Below are 18,696 nucleotides of genomic sequence, written 5' to 3' on the forward strand. Positions count from 1 at the left end.
GTGCAATGAACTTGTCATCCTCTATGTAAAGAATGTTTCTTCTACTTTTCATACATCAATCACAGTAAAATTATGACTCAAAGCAATAGTACATTGGCTATTGTTCTTTTACAAACTCCATTGACTTATGTAATTAACTAGGTCAATTGCAATGACATCACAATTATCTTTATTATTATTAACTTATAGTTGTATACTTTCCCATGTAAATTATCATGTGTAACTTAGTGTTGCTTCTTACTTTACTGAAAATATGTAGCTGAGAGCCTGTTATATGCCCAATAGCTTCTTGGCAGGAGTAGCGGTTTTCAAGTGGCTGCAACTCATCGGCATGCACAAAAGGTATTTGGCTGTGGAGTTCACCTTTAAGGAGAACAACTCTTGATGGAACAGAATACAACCTGTTACTGCTGGACACAGAAGGAATTGATGCTTATGATCAAACGGTTAGTTTCCACCCTTTTAACATTATTGGTTTTCTGAAGGAGGATACTAACGTAGAACATGCTATATGTCTTTTATATTACATTGTTATACCTTTGTATAGCTAAAATTTTCACAAACTAAAGGAACTAGCTCTATAACTCCACAACATGACTTGTTTTTTCCTCTGTCCTTTCTATCCTTCCTCTCACTGACTTTTGCCTTTTATAACTTTTTGTTTTATTGTTGTTTCAAAAAAAATTCTGTTTTGTTTTGCTTTTTGACAGGGTACATATAGCACACAGATATTCTCCCTGGCAGTCCCTCTTTCTGTAACGACCTGTTTAGTCGTTTTGAGCAGCAAATTTTATTTCTGGAAAAACAGGCTGAGGCGACGGACCCCACGACGGACCGTCATGGGCATGACGGACCGTCGCAGGGTCTCGTTTCAAAACACTTAGAAAAACTGAAAATTGGGTACTGAAATCGACTCTCTGAACTTCGTAACGGAATGGCAGGAGGGACCGTCACAGATTCTTCAGAGAAATTGAGTCTCTGAACTCTGTGACGGGCAGCAGGACGGACCGTCGCAGGTGCGACGGGCCGTCACAGACTGCGAAATCCCAGTCTGGGTCGGATTTCTTGATACGTTTTAAGGGACGTTTTTGACTATTCTTGCCTTAATTATAAAGTTAGTGGGTTAATGTTAATAAGTCTAATTACTTGGGGGTTAAAAGAGGTAACCTTAAGTTAATTAGTGGGGCATTATTGCCATCTTTTATTCTTAATTATATGTTAATTAGGGTAAAAGAAAGAGGGTTTTGAATAAAGAAAATATAAAGAACAAGAGAAAGAGAGAGAGAGTCGAACAAGAAAGAGGAGAAACGAAGAGAAACAAAGCTTGGAGAAAAATTTGCTTGCTTGATCACTAATCTTCAGTGGAGGTAGGTTATGGTTTTCATGCTTTCATAGTAAACTCTTAATAGAGAATGATATATATTGGTAGTATTGTAAAACCCTGCTTAATTGTATGCATGCATGAACGTGATTATATAATTGTGATTATATTAAGCATGATGAAGTTACTGAGTCCCAAATCTTGATAAAAACCTAATCTCTTTTAATGATGATGCCTTGGTAAGGAAGAAGGCTTGATGAGTTGATAGAATGAGGTTAGGGGATCGGGTGTCACGAACCGACACGTAGAATTAGGGGATTGGGTGTCACGAACCGACACATAGAATTAGGGGATCGGGTGTCACGAACCGACACGTAGATTTAGGGGATCGGGTGTCACGAACCGACACGTAGATTTAGGGGATCGGAGTGTCACGTACCGACACAAGAGGATTAATGGATATGAGGGAGCGGAGTGTCACGTACCGACACAAGAGAAATAAAGATAATGAATCTTGAAAGATGTTAATATAGTCAATCTAATGAACATGATTCCCAAATGAGTATGGTGTTGAGGCTTGAGTCCTCATGTGTGAACTTGACGGTAATTGTTAATGATATAGTGCTTGTTGTTGCTACATGTTGAGTATCATAGGTTATTTTATGATATTCCTTGGTATATATTGTTTTCTATTTTGAGTTGGCCGATGATATCTACTCAGTACCCGTGTTTTGTACTGACCCCTACTTTTATGTTTTCTTCTTGTTTATTTGTGGAGTGCAGCAAATGTGCCATCGTCTTCAACTCAACAGTAATTCAAGCCAGTCTTACTACATCGGAAATTCAGGGTGAGCTAATGCTTCTAGCTTGGACTGGATCTTCTTCTTCAAGTCTTGATGCCTTGAACTTCCGGCATGGACTAGCTTCTTATGTATTTTTAGCTTTTAGAATACTCTTAGTTTAGTCATTTGATCGTAGATGTTCTTGTGGTGATGACTTCCAGATTTTGGGGAATAATAGATGTTGAATTTTAGAAGTTAATGAATTGGTCTTTATTTAATGAGTTTAAGTCTTCCGCATTACTTTCTGTTGATATTATATTGAAATGTTAAGGTTAGATTGGTTGGTTCGCTCACATCAGAGGGAAAGTGTGGGTGCCAGTCGCAACCCGGTTTGGGTCGTGACAAACTTGGTATCAGAGCATTAGGTTCGTTGGTCTCATCACACAAGAACGAGTCTAGTAGAGTCTTAAGGAACGGTAGGGGGACGCCTTTACTTTTCTTTAAGAGGCTATAAGACTTTAGGAAAATTCCATTCTTTCGTTCTTTCTTTCGTGCTATTACTTGAGTCCAATTGGTATCTAAGTGATACAAATTGGTATCTGACCATCTTCACTCTATTTCGCAGATGGTTAGAACTAGAGCAACGACTACGCCAGCACCAACATCAGCACCGACGGGACAGGGTGCGTCTGAGCCAGCCACTGGGGCTGTAGCTCGAGGAAGAGCAGCGGCAAGAGGCCGTGGTAGAGGTCATGGGAGGACGTCCTCTAGGGGAAGAGGACGAGCACCTAGCCCGTCTGATACTAGGGCGGTGACTCCTCCACCGACTGAGGAAGTGGTAAGAGAGGGTGAGGAAGGGGAGAGTGAACAAGTACAAAATGAGGAATCGCCACCCCAACCTACCCCAGAGATGATCAATCAGGTTCTCGCTTATCTTAGTGGGTTGTCTGATCAGGGTCAGGCCCCTCCAGTGTTTTCTGCACCAACACCTCCAGTTTCAGGGGTACAACATGCAGCCACTATGGCTCCTCGTATGGATGCCTCATTGGACATAGGCACGTTTCCACGTCTGACTACTGGGCCTATAATGACAAATGATCAGCATGAACTTTTCAGTAAGGTCTTGAAATTGAAACCTCCAGTCTTCAAGGGTGCTGAATCTGAGGATGCTTACGATTTTCTGGTTGACTGTCATGAGCTACTACACAAGATGGGTATAGTAGAACGGTTTGGTGTTGAGTTCGTGAGTTATTAGTTTCAAGGGAACGCCAAAATGTGGTGGCGGTCACATATTGAGTGTCAACCAACAGAGGCACCACCTATGACTTGGGCCTCATTCTCTAGCTTGTTTATGGAGAAGTATATCCCCCGAACTTTGAGGGATAGGAAAAGGGATGAGTTCTTGAGCCTAGAGCAAGGTAGGATGTCGGTCAATGCATATGAGGCTAAGTTTCGTGCATTATCCCGGAACTATGTTTCAGTCCACAAGAGCGGATTCGCCATTTTGTGAAGGGGTTGAGATCAGAGTTGCGGATTTCAGCCTTACAGGTAGTGGCTACGGCAAAATCCTTCCAAGAGGTGGTAGACTTCGTGATAGAGGTGGAAGGAGTGAAGCCAGATGACTTCACCACGACATCGACATCAAAAAGGTTTCGAAAGGGAGGTGAGTTTAATGGTTCTTACTCTAGAGGACAAGGTTCCGGAGGTTACTCAGTTCGACCCATTCAGTCTTCACTACAGACTGTAGTTGGGGGTCGACCTCAGACTGGTCAACACTTCTCTGAGAGACCTATGCTTGACTCCAGAGAGTGTTATGGATGTGGGGAAACTGGACATATTAGGAGGAATTGTCCAAAATAGAGTTATAGACCCCCAATGGCTAGAGGTAGAGGTGGTCATGGTAGAGGCCGTTATTCTGGTGGACGTGGTGGTCGAGGTAATGGTGGTCACCAAAATGGTCGAGGTGATGGGCAAACTGGAGCCACTACATCACAACATGGTAGGGGCAATGGACAGACAAACGATAGAGCCCATTGTTATGCTTTCCCTGGGCGGTCTGAAGCGGAGGCATCTGATGTTGTCATCACAGGTAATCTTCTGGTTTGTGATTGCATGGCTTCTGTATTGTTTGATCCTGGATCCACGTTTTCTTATGTATCTTCCTCATTTGCTAATGGTCTAAATTTATATTGTGAATTACTTGATATGCCTATTCGTGTTTCTACTCCGGTGGGTGAGTCTGTGGTAGTTGAAAAGGTATATAGGTCTTGTTTGGTGAACTTTGTGGGGAGCAACACTTATGTAGATTTGGTTATCTTAGAAATGGATGATTTTGATGTAGTTCTGGGTATGACTTGGCTTTCTCCGCAATTTGCGATCTTGGATTGTAATGCTAAAACGGTGACGTTAGCCAAGCCTGGGACAGATCCGTTAGTGTGGGAGGGTGACTACACTTCCAATCCGGTGCGTATCATCTCCTTTCTTCGTGCTAAGAAAATGATTAGTAAAGGGTGTTTAGCTTTCTTGGCACATCTCAAGGATGACACTACCCAAGTACCTTCGATTGAGGCGGTTTCAGTGGTCCATGAGTTTCTGGATGTGTTCCCTGCAGATCTCCCTGGTATGCCACCGGATAGGGATATTGACTTCTGCATTGATCTTGATCCGGGTACTCGCCCCATTTCTATACCCCCTTATAGAATGGCTCCCGCGGAGTTAAGAGAGTTAAAGGCACAACTTCAAGAGTTATTGAACAAAGGCTTCATTAGACCAAGTGCATCCCCTTGGGGTGCTCCGGTTTTGTTTGTGAAGAAGAAGGATGGGAGTTTTCGGATGTGCATAGACTACCGGCAGTTGAACAAGGTAACCATAAAGAACAAGTATCCTCTTCCTCGCATTGATGACTTGTTCGATCAGTTACAAGGTGTTTGTGTCTTCTCTAAGATTGACTTGAGATCTGGTTATCATCAATTGAAAATACGGGCAACGGATGTGCCAAAGACTGCTTTTAGAACCAGGTATGGGCATTACGAATTTGTAGTGATGTCTTTTGGTCTTATGAATGCCCCTGCTGCTTTCATGAGCTTGATGAACGAGATTTTTAAGCCATATTTGGATCTCTTTGTGATCGTATTTATTGATGACATACTGATATACTCTAAAAGTAGGGAGGAACATGAGGAGCATTTGAGAATGGTATTGGAAATGTTGAGGGAGAAAAATCTTTATGCCAAGTTCTCTAAGTGTGAGTTTTGGCTAGATGCAGTGTCCTTCTTGGGGCACGTGGTTTCCAAGGATGGAGTGATGGTGGATCCTTCTAAGATTGAGACAGTGAAGAATTGGGTAAGACCTACTAATGTGTCAGAAATAAGGAGCTTTGTTGGGTTAGCTAGCTACTACCGCCGATTTGTCAAGGGATTCTCTTCTATTGCTTCCCAACTGACGAACTTGACTAAGCAAAATGTCCCATTCGTATGGTCGGATGAGTGTGAGGAAAGCTTTCAGAAGCTCAAGACTCTGTTGACTACTGCACCAATTCTCACCTTGCCCGTGGATGGTAAGAACTTCATTGTCTATTGTGATGCATCCTATTCGGGTTTGGGTGCAGTGCTAATGCAAGAGAAGAATGTGATTGCTTATGCTTCAAGACAATTAAAAGTGCATGAACGTAACTATCCAACTCATGATTTGGAATTGGCCGCGGTAGTGTTTGCATTAAAGCAATGGAGACACTATTTATATAGGGTTAAGTGTGAGGTCTACACGGATCATCGTAGCCTTCAGTATGTCTTCACTCAGAAAGATTTGAACTTGAGACAGAGGAGATGGATGGAACTACTGAAAGACTACGACATCAGTATTTTGTATCATCCGGGGAAGGCGAATGTTGTAGCGGATGCTTTAAGTAGGAAGGCGGGAAGCATGGGAAGTCTAGCTCACTTGCAAGCTTCTAGACGCCCATTGGCTAGAGAGGTCCAGATTCTAGCTAATGACTTGATGAGATTAGAAGTAAATGAGAAGGGAGGATTGTTGGCTTCTGTGGAGGCAAGATCTTCCTTTCTTGACAAGATTAAGGGAAGACAGTTTGATGATGAGAAACTGCGCAGAATCCAAGATAAGGTATTGCGAGGAGAGGCTAAAGAAGCACAAATCAATGAGGAAGGTGTTTTGAGGATCAAGGGAAGGGTATGCGTACCCCGCATCGATGATTTGATCAACACTATTCTGATAGAGGCTCATAGTTCAAGGTATTCGATACATCCGGGTGCAACCAAGATGTACCGTGACCTAAAGCAACACTTTTGGTGGAGTAGAATGAAGCGTGATATTGTGAACTTTATCGCCAAATGTCCAAACTGTCAACAAGTAAAGTATGAACACCAGAGACCCGGAGGAACACTTCAGAGAATGCCCATTCCTGAATGGAAATGGGAGAGGATTGCATTGGATTTCGTGGTTGGTCTTCCAAAGACATTGGGAAAATTTGATTCTATTTGGGTAATTGTTGATAGGTTAACTAAGTCTGCTCACTTCATTCCGGTCAAGGTGACTTACAATGCAGAGAAGTTAGCCAAACTTTACATCTCGGAAGTGGTGCGATTGCATGGGGTTCCACTCTCCATTATGTCAGATAGAGGTACGCAGTTTACTTCTATGTTTTGGAAAATATTGCATGCGGAATTAGGTACTAGGTTGGACCTTAGTACTGCGTTCCATCCTCAGACCGATGGTCAGTCTGAGCGAACGATTCAAGTGTTGGAGGATATGCTTCGTGCATGTGTGATAGAATTTGGTGGCCATTGGGATAGCTTCTTACCCTTAGCAGAGTTCTCCTACAACAATAGCTATCACTCAAGCATTGATATGGCCCCATTTGAGGCACTATATGGGAGAAGGTGTAGGTCTCCCATTGGGTGGTTTGATGCATTTGAGGTTAGACCTTGGGGTACTGACCTTCTGAGAGAATCATTAGATAAAGTGAAATCTATTCAAGAAAAGTTGTTAGCGGCTCAAAGTAGACAGAAAGAGTATGCAGATCGAAAGGTTAGAGACTTGGAGTTCATGGAGGGTGAACAAGTCTTGTTGAAGGTTTCGCCAATGAAAGGGGTGATGCGATTTGGTAAGCGAGGTAAACTTAGCCCAAGGTATATTGGTCCATTTGAAGTACTTAAGCGAGTAGGGGAGGTGGCTTATGAGTTAGGCTTGCCTCCAGGGCTGTCCGGAGTGCATTCGGTATTCCATGTGTCGATGTTGAAAAGATACCATGGGGATGGAAACTACATTATCCGTTGGGATTCAGTTTTGCTTGATGAGAATTTGTCTTATGAGGAGGAACCTATTGCCATTCTAGATAGGGAAATTTGCAAGTTGAGATCAAGGGAGATTGCATCCATTAAAGTTCAATGGAAGAATCGACCCGTTGAAGAAGCCACTTGGGAGAAGGAGGCAGATATGCGAGAAAGATACCCACATCTGTTTACATATTCAGGTACTCCTTTTCGCCCTTGTTTTCCTTCTTTTGATCGTTCGGGGACGAACGATGGGTAAATTGGTATCTATTGTAACGACCTGTTTAGTCGTTTTGAGCAGCAGATTTTATTTCGAGAAAACAGGCTGAGGCGACGGACCCCACGACGGACCGTCATGGGCACGACGGACCGTCGCAGGGTCTCGTTTCAAAACACTTAGAAAAACTGAAAATTGGGTATTGAAATCGACTCTCTAAACTTCGTAAGGGAATGGCAGGACGAACCGTCACAGGTGTGACGGACCGTCACAGATTCTTCAGAGAAATTGAGTCTCTGAACTCTGTGACGGGCAGCAGGACGGACCGTCGCAGGCGCGACAGGCCGTTACAGACTGCGAAATCCCAGTCTGGGTCGGATTTCTTGATACGTTTTAAGGGACGTTTTTGACTATTCTTGCCTTAATTATAAAGTTAGTGGGTTAATGTTAATAAGTCTAATTACTTGGGGGTTAAAAGAGGTAACCTTAAGTTAATTAGTGGGGCATTATTACCATCTTTTATTCTTAATTATATGTTAATTAGGGTAAAAGAAAGAGGGTTTTGAATAAATAAAATAGAAAGAACACGTAGAATTAGGGGATCGGGTGTCACGAACCGACACGTAGAATTAGGGGATCGGGTGTCACGAACCGACACGTAGATTTAGGGGATCGGGTGTCACGAACCGACATGTAGATTTAGGGGATCGGAGTGTCACGTACCGACACAAGAGGATTAATGGATATGAGGGAGCGGAGTGTCACGTACCGACACAAGAGAAATAAAGATAATGAATCTTGAAAGATGTTAATATACTCAATCTAATGAACATGATTCCCAAATGAGTATGGTGTTGAGGCTTGAGTCCTCATGTGTGAACTTGACGGTAATTGTTAATGATATAGTGCTTGTGGTTGCTACATGTTGAGTATCATAGTTGATTTTATGATATTCCTTGGTATATATTGTTTTCTATTTTGAGTTGGCCGATGATATCTACTCAGTACCCGTGTTTTGTACTGACCCCTACTTTTATGTTTTCTTCTTGTTTATTTGTGGAGTGCAGCAAACATGCCATCGTCTTCAACTCAACAGTAATTCAAGCCAGTCTTACTGCATCAGAATTTCAGGGTGAGCTAATGCTTCTAGCTTGGACGGGATCTTCTTCTTCAAGTCTTGATGCCTTGAACTTCCGGCATGGACTAGCTTCTTATGTTTTTTTAGCTTTTAGAATACTCTTAGTTTAGTCATTTGATCGTAGATGTTCTTGTGGTGATGACTTCCAGATTTTGGGGAATAATAGATGTTGAATTTTAGAAGTTAATGAATTGGTCTTTATTTAATGAGTTTAAGTCTTCCGCATTACTTTCTGTTGATATTATATTGAAATGTTAAGGTTAGATTGGTTGGTTCGCTCACATAGGAGGGAAAGTGTGGGTGCCAGTCGCAACCCGGTTTGGGTCGTGACACTTTCAATTATGTTTGTATATAACCAGGTTAGGAACACTAAACTTGGATTTCGCTTGCTTCTTTTGATAAGAGATTTTCAACCCTTCTCTCTCAGGATTCAGTGAATTTCCTTGTTGCTACAGTCAGTTTGTTTGTTAGTTGTCTTGATAATCTCTTTAATTCTGTAATTTAGATGGGAGGTATTGATGAAGTTCCGCTTGACTACCTCTCTCTTGTCACTGAAATGACTAGGCATATTCATGTTAGAGCCTCTGGAGGAAAGGTCAGTGCTTCTAAGCTTGGCCAGTTCTCCCAGTCTTCATTTGGTTGCCTAGAGTAATTCACAATTTGTTTATTATCACTATAGATTTTCTTCTGTTCTTGTTTGTGAAACTATTAAAATACATTTTTCTTTTCTGCAAAAGGATTTTTATTTGGATTGGGTCGAGGACAACCGCAAAATAACTCCGCGGGACTACCTTCAACTTGCATTGAGGCCAGTTCAAGGTGGTGAGAAAGATGTTGCTGCTAAAAACGAGGTAACCACTTTACATGAATGTTTTGTTTGCTTTACTATGCTGTAATTATTCAATTTCTATTCTAACTTCCTCTATTTTTGGAACTGGTTTCCTGAACTTGCACATGTTTAACTAAAAATAAAAAGAACTTGTACATGTTTTTATGCGATTTCAAAACCATCCTCCTTTTCCTTCTAATGAGTTAGCACTTAATGGTTGATTAACCATCGAGATTTTGACTGCATAATGATTTTACTTGATTTTTGCAGGAATCTGTCTTTTCTCAATATCAATTCCACATGTTACATTATCTGTTTGCCCATACTCAGAACTTCACACTATTTACGCCCAACAACGATGGAACTTAATCTTGAAATAGTAAGTTCCTTCATAGCCACAATAGTGCTCATCATTTGATAATTCATGTTTTACCAAATGAAACATGTCACATTACATTGATTGAGATGTCATTTGCCTCTACAAATGTCTATGTGCCCCAACTCAAACTTCCAACATCTAACTTCTTAAAATGTTGTGATCTTCACTTTGGGATATGGGTCTACAATGAATATATTCGTTCAGGAATTGTATTCATTATTACTGCTCTATGACAGAGAGTAAATTTTATAGCACATTTATTGATATGTATTTTATATGTTTGATTCATGGTATGATCTTATGCGCTTATTATAATAATAAAAAAATCCTTATAAGGCAACTATTGCACATAGACTATAAATTATTAGTAATTCAACATGAATAAATATTTGGTTATATCATGATCATAGATTGAAATATGATCAATATTATTTGATAGAAGAAATAGCTCATCTCTTTCTCACATGTATATGCAACTGCTCTATTCAGATTACAGAATTCACAGTGAGTTAGCTTGTGAGTTAGTTTCCAGGGAATTTGCATGCTATGTACTTAAATGAATATAAAACTATTTTTACTTTTCTCTTGGTTGCCTTTTGCTTCAACACTTAGACCTCATACTGTTGAAGAATTGTCACGACCCAAATCCGGGTCGCGACTGGCACCCACACTTACCCTCCTATGTGAGCGAACCAACCAATCTAAAGCCTTAACATCTCAATATAATATCAACAGAAAATAATGCGGAAGACTTAAACTCATAAGTAAAATCAATCATCAACTTCTATAACTCAAAAACTTATCATTATCCCCAAAATCTGGAAGTCATCACCACAAGAACATCTATGATCAAATGACTAGACTAAGAGTATTCTAAAAGCTAAAAATACATAAGAAGCTAGTCCATGCCGGAAGTTCAAGGCATCAAGACTTGAGGAAGAAGATCCAGTCCAAGCTAGAAGCATTAGCTCACCCTGAAGATCCGGTGTGACGAAGACTGGCTAGAATTACTGTTGAGTTGAAGACGACGGCACGTTTGCTGCACTCCACAAATAAACAAGAAGAAAACATAAAAGTAGGGGTCAGTACAAAACACGGGTACTGAGTAGATATCATCGGCCAACTCAAAATAGAAAACAATATATACCAAGTAATATCATAAAATCAACTATGATACTCAACATATAGCAACAACAAGCACTATATCATTAACAATTTCCGTCAAGTTCACACATGAGGACTCAAGCCTCAATACCATACTCATTTGGGAATCATGTTCATTAGATTGAGTATATTAACATCTTTCAAGATTCATTATCTTTATTTCTCTTGTGTCGGTACGTGACACTCCGCTCCCTCATATCCATTAATCCTCTTGTGTCGGTACGTGACACTCCGATCCCCTAAATCTACGTGTCGGTTCGTGACACCCGATCCCCTAAATCTACGTGTCGGTTCGTGACACCCGATCCCCTAAATCTACGTGTCGGTTCGTGACACCCGATCCCCTAAATCTACGTGTCGGTTCGTGACACTCGATCCCCTAAATCTACGTGTCAGTTCGTGACACCCGATCCCCTAATTCTACGTGTCGGTTTGTGACACCCGATCCCCTAATCTCATTCTATCAACTCATCAAGCCTTCTCCCTTACCAAGGCATCATCAATCTCATTAAAAAGTTCATCAAGCCTTCTCCCTTACCAAGGCATCATCATTAAAAAGAGATTAGGTTTTTATCAAGATTTGGGATTCAATAACTTCATCATGCTTAATATAATCACAATTATATAATCACGTTCATGCATGCATACAATTAAGCACATAGCAGGGTTTACAATACTATCAATACATATCATTCTCTATTAAGAGTTTAATATGAAAGCATGAAAACCATAACCTACCTCCACCGAAGATTAGTGATCAAGCAAGCAAATTTTCTCCAAAGCTTTGTGTTTCCCTTTCTCGATCGTCTCTCTCTCTATCGATTCCCTTCTCTCTTTTTCTGTTCTATTCTTTTTCTTATTCCAACCCTCTTTCTTTTACCTTAATTAGTATATAATTAAGAATAAAAGATGGCAATAATGCCCCACTAATTAACTTAAGGTTACCTCTTTTAACCCCCAAGTAATTAGACTTATTAACATTAACCTACTAACTTTATAATTAAGGCAAGAATAGTCAAAAACGTCCCTTAAAACGTATCAAGAAATCCGACCCAGACTGGGATTTCGCAGTCTGTGACGGCCTGTCGCGCCTGCGACGGTCCGTCCTGCTGCCCGTCACAGAGTTCAGAGACTCAATTTCTCTGAAGAATCTGTGACGGTCCGTCCTGCCATTCCGTTACGAAGTTCAGAGAGTCGATTTCAGTACCCAATTTTCAGTTTTTCTAAGTGTTTTGAAACGAGACCCTGCGACAGTCCGTCGTGCCCATGACGGTCCATCGTGGGGTCCGTCGTTTCCGCCAGTTTTTCAGAAATAAAATCTGTTGCTCAAAACGACTAAACAGGTCGTTACAAAAATGCAGTCACAACTTCAGTAGAACATTGGACAAATTGAAACATGTCAATCACCAAGTATATCTGACCTAGTTCACTACCAAATTGTGTGGTCCTTTCTAATTTAAAGAATAAGTCTTACTAATTTTGTTATGTCCAGGTAAGAAAATATCTATTATTTCAAGTGGTAATTTATTGATTTTTACAGACATGAAAGTTTTATGTATATATACATACCAACTGTAAAATTTAACTTGGACAGGAGTTAAAACTTGCTACACAACCATTTTCTTACCTCAAAAATAATATACTGGTTTTCAGTTTATTTTATTTAGTTATAATAACTGTTAATTCTCAAACAAATTCTCAAAAAATCCTAAAAGGCAACTTCATAGCAATCACTCAAGATAAATACACAATACATATACTTGAACAAAGATAAGTGATTTCTGCCATTTTTATTTTCTACTCCATATTTATCAATTTCCAAATTTATATATCTTATAATAATAAAATAAAATTATGGAGCTGAAAAACAAACTTGGACCAAAGGCTATTCAAATTATGCTTTCAATGTAATAACTTCTTTTTCTGACATATAATATATCATTAAATTTTACTATCAAATGCAATAACTTTTTCTCTTTTTTGGCACAATCTCATTGGCTGCCAAATCTATCAATTTTAAAGAAGACACATGTACTTTTGTATAGTATAACGTGTCTACTTAGTATTGTATATATTTTTATATATAGATAATATATATATATTATATATATATATACACATTATTACTCATTATTCATCATCATCATTACTCATAAAGCACAAATTTGTCATCCTTTCCATTGAAGAAAAAAAATATTTCTCTCTTTCTAAGGTATTTTCCCCTTTTCATGTTTTCCCTCTTCCATTTTCAATTTTTCTTGCAGATTTTAGTTGTCATCAAAGAAGAAAATCAATATGGGACAAAATTAAACTTGTTATTTTCAATTAAAATTTCAATTTTGGACAATATGTTCTTGCATGTTCTTCCTAATTCAATTGTTCATGTTCATGCAACCACATAAAAGAAAGGACTTTCACTTATTGCTCTCTTTCTAAGGTATTTTTCCCCTTTTCATGTTTTCCCTCTTCCCATTTTCAATTTTTCTTGCAGAATTTAGTTGTCATCAAAGAAGAAAATCAATATGGGACAAAATTAAACTTGTTATTTTCAATTAAAATTTCAATTTTGGACAATATGTTCTTGCATGTTCTTCCTAATTCAATTGTTCATGTTCATGCAACCACATAAAAGAAAGGACTTTCACTCAATAGTGATGCTATCTTGCAGATACTACTGCTTGGTTAAATATTTCTAACAAACATGGTACTAAGATTGAACATCGATCTAATAGCATTAACAACACAAGATTGAATTTGCAAAGTGCAAATTGTGGAAATCGGACGCCCGAGAGAAAGCCCTGACAAGAAATGTAGATTCCAAAATTTGATTTTAGAAGATGAACAAGTGAGCTCATTACATTTAATCTCATCAATATTCTCCTTTTTTAATATTTACCTCATATGAAAATTTTTGTTTTATTTTACTCTTAGTAAACAGTTTAACTTATTCTCAGATCTCTACAACTCTCACTTTCAGGAATGCCAAATAAAGGCAGTACTGTATGCAGATGAAATTGAACAGTATGCAGAAATGCTTAAACTCATGAATACTTATCTCATCTCTACCGCAAGAGTCAAAATCTCCCAAACTTCACACGGAAAGCCGATACACAAATTTTACTGGGTTCTTGACAAAGAAACAGTAATTGAACATATCACACCATCTAATGGAGTTGAGAATCCACTTCCACCACCAACCAAGCTGAATCTCACAACCTTTGACCGCATTCCTCACATGATGCTTGATTCTGCTCTTGAAATTGGTATATCCACCCTATTAACTTTTACAACAGTAAAATATATCTGCTTACTGATACACACACTTACAACATTTCATACTTTATTATATACACAGATATACTGGCAATCGTTCTCCGTTGTAGTCCTCAAAAATACGCAGGTCGCACTAATCATAAGGGTCGAGAAATTATCATTTGTGACAATCAGTAAGCCCATTTTGCCTTATATTTTCCCATTTAATGAAAATATTTTGAATAAGTAAACACTTTTATTGTTTACTTAATCGTACCATCACTTATCATCTGGTCGTTATCATGTTACTTCAGCAAAAACCAATTTCTCCTCACTCTATGGGAGGATTTTGGAGAAATTGAAGGAAATGAAATCGAAGCAAAAATGGAAAAAGAAATGGATCTTATTGTAATCCTTGGCAGGAATATAGGAATCTCTACTTTTCAAGGTACATGCATTGAACTTTTTACCAAAAAAATTTATATAATAACAAAACGTTATGCAAGCTTTCTGTCGTACAGGGTTGTCACTGCAGAGTAGGTACAATTCAACAATACGCGTAGCTCCTACTTACCCACAGGCAGTAGAACTCACCAAATGGTACTAACATGTCATCACTATTCTCTAGCTTTAATTTGCATTTAAAGAACGTATTAAACCAACTATTTGTTGTAACAATAGGGCAAAAGAAAACAAATCAATGTTGTTAGGTCGAGCGTCGAACAAAACCTCAATAAGCTCATCTGCCCCTCTCATGGTATTGACTCCTGCAGGCCAACAAGTTGTCTCTATTGAACAAATTTCATCACCAACTTCTATAAGTCATACTTCAAACTGATAATTTAAAAGTTTGCATATTTATTAAATAATAAAACAAATTTTATTTATTCATCAGTAACTCAACATGTATTATGTATATAATATTTCCCAACAGATGGGACTCTTCTATGTTGAAGCAGAAATGGCCATATCAGATGAATTGTAAGAGTTTTGTGTACTTGAATGCTCAGGATGCAAACAAAAGAAGCGCACAAAAGATAGAAAGGATTTTCATTGTCCAAAATGCAATCGGAAAACAACATTACTTCCTCGGTATTTCTCTTTCTCATTCGTCTTTGTTCAATTGATATATCTACTTAAGAATACATATTATGTTCTATTGATAACCCGTATATATGGCAATGTTTACTGATGTGTATCATTTATAACAGAAAATAGTGACAAGTTTATACCAAATTGACTTTACATTAGTTGATTAGTAGTTGTAAATAGTTTTACTTTAAGATATCTTCATTTAGTACAATTATATGTTTGAAAAAATAATATAATACCTATACATATACAGAAGCATTAAGTTATACTTTAACTATGTAAGTGCCAAAATGGAAAACAGTTTTTGGTAGAAGGCTGTCCTTCAACCTCTAAAATTAATAGATCACACACATAACAACAAATATTATTGATACGTATTAAGAAAGAATCATAAATTGTCCCTATAATAATAAAAGAAAAAAGCACATTAAATCAAATCTCAAATAGTCAGAAAAAGGAAAAGTAACAAACACTCATATTTTTAACTTATCATGATTTCAGGTGTATCTTTCAAATTGATCTTACTGACGGTACTGCTACAGTCACAGCATCTATCTCTGTTGAATTGGGAGAAAAACTACTCTCTATGACAGCGGAAGACATATTTGACATAACCTGTGCTAAGGTGATCTCTTATTCCAGCCAACACATCTATTGTCACAAAGAGTTTCTTCTCACTCTTTACATTTACAGAAGCAATCCTTGTATATTAATCATGTCCATGAGATGTTGTCCAACAAACTATTTCAAATTCAGCTAAGGAAGTCATCTTGGGGTACCTCAAACAACACACAAGCAACTTACTCCATTATTTCCTACATGGAAAAGAAACATACTCCACCAACTACTATTGATAGGAATTCCAAAAAGGTAAGACCTTTGGAGATAAGTGAGATGGAGGTGACAGAAACAACTACTGCAGCTGGTTCTTCAAATGCAACTCTGAAATTTGAACCACCCACACCAACAAAAAAACTGTAAAGGTCAGTCTACATCTGATTATCACATTTATTATTCAAAATTTAATTATAAATCACAATGATTAACAGTTCAAAACATTTACAAGTATTTGAAATTTAATAAAATTTAAGACTGTCATTGATAAATTATAAATTAGTTTAACAAATCATGAACTACTTCAAACAGGAATTGAAAAAAATAGAGATAATGTGTCTGCCCTATCTGTCTTTGATGAGAATTAATTGTTGCCTTTGATGAGGTTGACTGCTATGGTTTGATACCTCATTTTGAGGTTGAATCATTGTTGCATTTTAATCTTTTTTGGCTCCATTTTTTGATGTATTTTAGACCATGGGTTGCTGATTTTGTATCGTATTGCTGCTGAATTTTAGACTAAACTATTTGTTACACTTCTGATCAAATTTCTGTCTATTGTTGCTATGTGTTGAGCTAAATCTTGCTACACTTTTGGCTATATTTGAGCCAATGGTTTGCCTATGTATTTGGCTAAACTTTGCTGCACTTTTAAGTTAGCCAACTGCTGCATTTTTTCCAAAAATCAGGTATACCATGCCTCTGTTTGCATCTTTGTTTTTGATATGCCTTCAGAATTCTAATAATTATAGTTTAATCTTATGAAAAACAAACCACCCAACAATGTAAATCAAGTGATGAACTTCTGCAATAGCATAACATATATCTTCCCAACATTTATTGTGTTAAAAAATTGTACCATTTTCCAGTTTGATTTCTGCGAACTTTACATTATAACTTACATGAGCATCTTGGTATACTTTCACTGAACCTGCTTACCTCACTGGAAAATATGAATTTCTCACCCCTAAATACTGAGGATCTGAAGCAATCCTCTGTTTGTACAATGAGTTTTTCTCAAATTCTGCCAATTATCTCATGTATTATTGCCTATTTAAATACAGGACAATGACAACATCCAACTGATATGAATTTAAATATTGTATTTTCACTTTTTAACATACCTTGATTTCTCTAATTACAGGAACTTCCTCACTTGATTTTGTGACTTTTGCTTAATGAAGTTTTTGGATTCTCAGTCGATTCAAGTTTGCTCAATAGGGAGAATGAAATGAATCAGTTAACTTTTTGTCCAGGAAATGAATCAGTTAACTTTTTGTGAAGCCTTCGTTATTTAGCTTCGCTGGTAATATTATATTCCACATTTTTGTCATATATACTTTTTGAATGGTTTCACTTTTGTCATTAACAACTCAACTTTCTAAATTTACTAACACTAACAATTTTCTCAGCAACCCCTAACAACTCCCTATGCTATGGTTTTGGGAATGATGAAGAAGATCAGCAACTGAAAATGAACAGCAGCATCCACATGTTGATCTCATATGTCAAAAAAATATTTTGATTTTATTACCTTTGTTACTATGGATCATCTTGATGTCCAATATCAGTTGTACATATATTTTGAACATCTCTAATACTATATAACATATCACATTATCTTATCTTCTGTGACAACTATCATCAATGATTCTGATATTTTGACTATTGGGCCCGTGCTTGCCACTGGCCTTGCCCATCTAGTAAATTGAGAGATTACAGTTTTCTAAGTGATTTTAATGTGCATAAACTTTTAAAATTTTCAAAATTATGAATGTTACGAGCTAGATTAAATATATATATATATATATATATATATATAGATTATATGATGATAATTAAATTGAATATATATATAAATTATAAATGATAAATATTATTCAATTAGATATTTTAATTAGGAATTAATCAATGGAAGTGCAAAAGTTATTCACATTTTTATTAAAATGATATAATTTAATATTTAAATTAAAATATTTAAATGCTTTTATAACATTTTAATTTAAAGTAGGGATAAAATCGTAATTCAACTTTTAAATTTTTTGTTCCCTCTTATAATAATAATAATAATAATAATTATATATATATATATATATATATATATAATTATTATTATTATTATTATTATTATTGTTATTATTGTTATTATTGTATGTTGTTCTTTGCTTCAATAATATTGATGAAGTAAAATATGCATGACCGAGGAATGAAAAATAAAATATATTTATGGTAAACAAGCTCATAATTTGGGTCGAGTCCAACTTATTACCTTCTACTACTTGGATTTAGAGTCCAACTTACCTCTTTCAATTTTTGTTGGAATTTTTACATTATAAAATTGTATAATCTTGGAGGAATTCTCTCAATTTTGGAAGAGAACATGTTCCTTTTTAGCAGTGA

General features: G+C 37.3%; 1 protein-coding gene across 10 annotated transcripts in view; it reads left to right on the forward strand.

Moving 5' to 3' along the window:
• Positions 1–17,499, forward strand: part of LOC104645578 (replication protein A 70 kDa DNA-binding subunit B-like) — a 32,802-nt gene extending 15,303 nt beyond the window's left edge. For 6 of the 10 annotated variants that reach the window (XM_069293332.1, XM_069293327.1, XM_069293333.1 and 3 more), the window contains 17 exons: positions 286–446; positions 2,105–2,169; positions 2,729–4,192; positions 8,676–8,740; positions 9,252–9,341; positions 9,484–9,597; positions 9,846–9,954; positions 13,787–13,963; positions 14,096–14,381; positions 14,474–14,564; positions 14,685–14,818; positions 14,892–14,970; positions 15,052–15,127; positions 15,381–15,462; positions 15,964–16,087; positions 16,156–16,445; positions 17,441–17,499. In XM_069293332.1, coding sequence (XP_069149433.1) covers positions 14,150–14,381; positions 14,474–14,564; positions 14,685–14,818; positions 14,892–14,970; positions 15,052–15,127; positions 15,381–15,462; positions 15,964–16,052 — 783 coding nt within the window. In that variant the 5' untranslated portion in view covers positions 286–446; positions 2,105–2,169; positions 2,729–4,192; ... (4 more) ...; positions 13,787–13,963; positions 14,096–14,149 and the 3' untranslated portion in view covers positions 16,053–16,087; positions 16,156–16,445; positions 17,441–17,499. Of the gene's footprint in view, positions 1–285; positions 447–2,104; positions 2,170–2,728; positions 4,193–8,675; positions 8,741–9,251; positions 9,342–9,483; positions 9,598–9,845; positions 9,955–13,786; positions 13,964–14,095; positions 14,382–14,473; positions 14,565–14,684; positions 14,819–14,891; positions 14,971–15,051; positions 15,128–15,304; positions 15,463–15,963; positions 16,088–16,155; positions 16,446–17,440 lie in introns of those variants that run through there. The other 4 variants (XM_069293329.1, XM_069293336.1, XM_069293330.1 and 1 more) reach the window with 4 other exon arrangements.
• Positions 17,500–18,696: the final 1,197 nt, after the last annotated feature.

This window comes from Solanum lycopersicum, chromosome 2, assembly GCF_036512215.1.
Source record: "Solanum lycopersicum chromosome 2, SLM_r2.1".
NCBI classification, from domain to species: Eukaryota; Viridiplantae; Streptophyta; class Magnoliopsida; order Solanales; family Solanaceae; genus Solanum; species Solanum lycopersicum.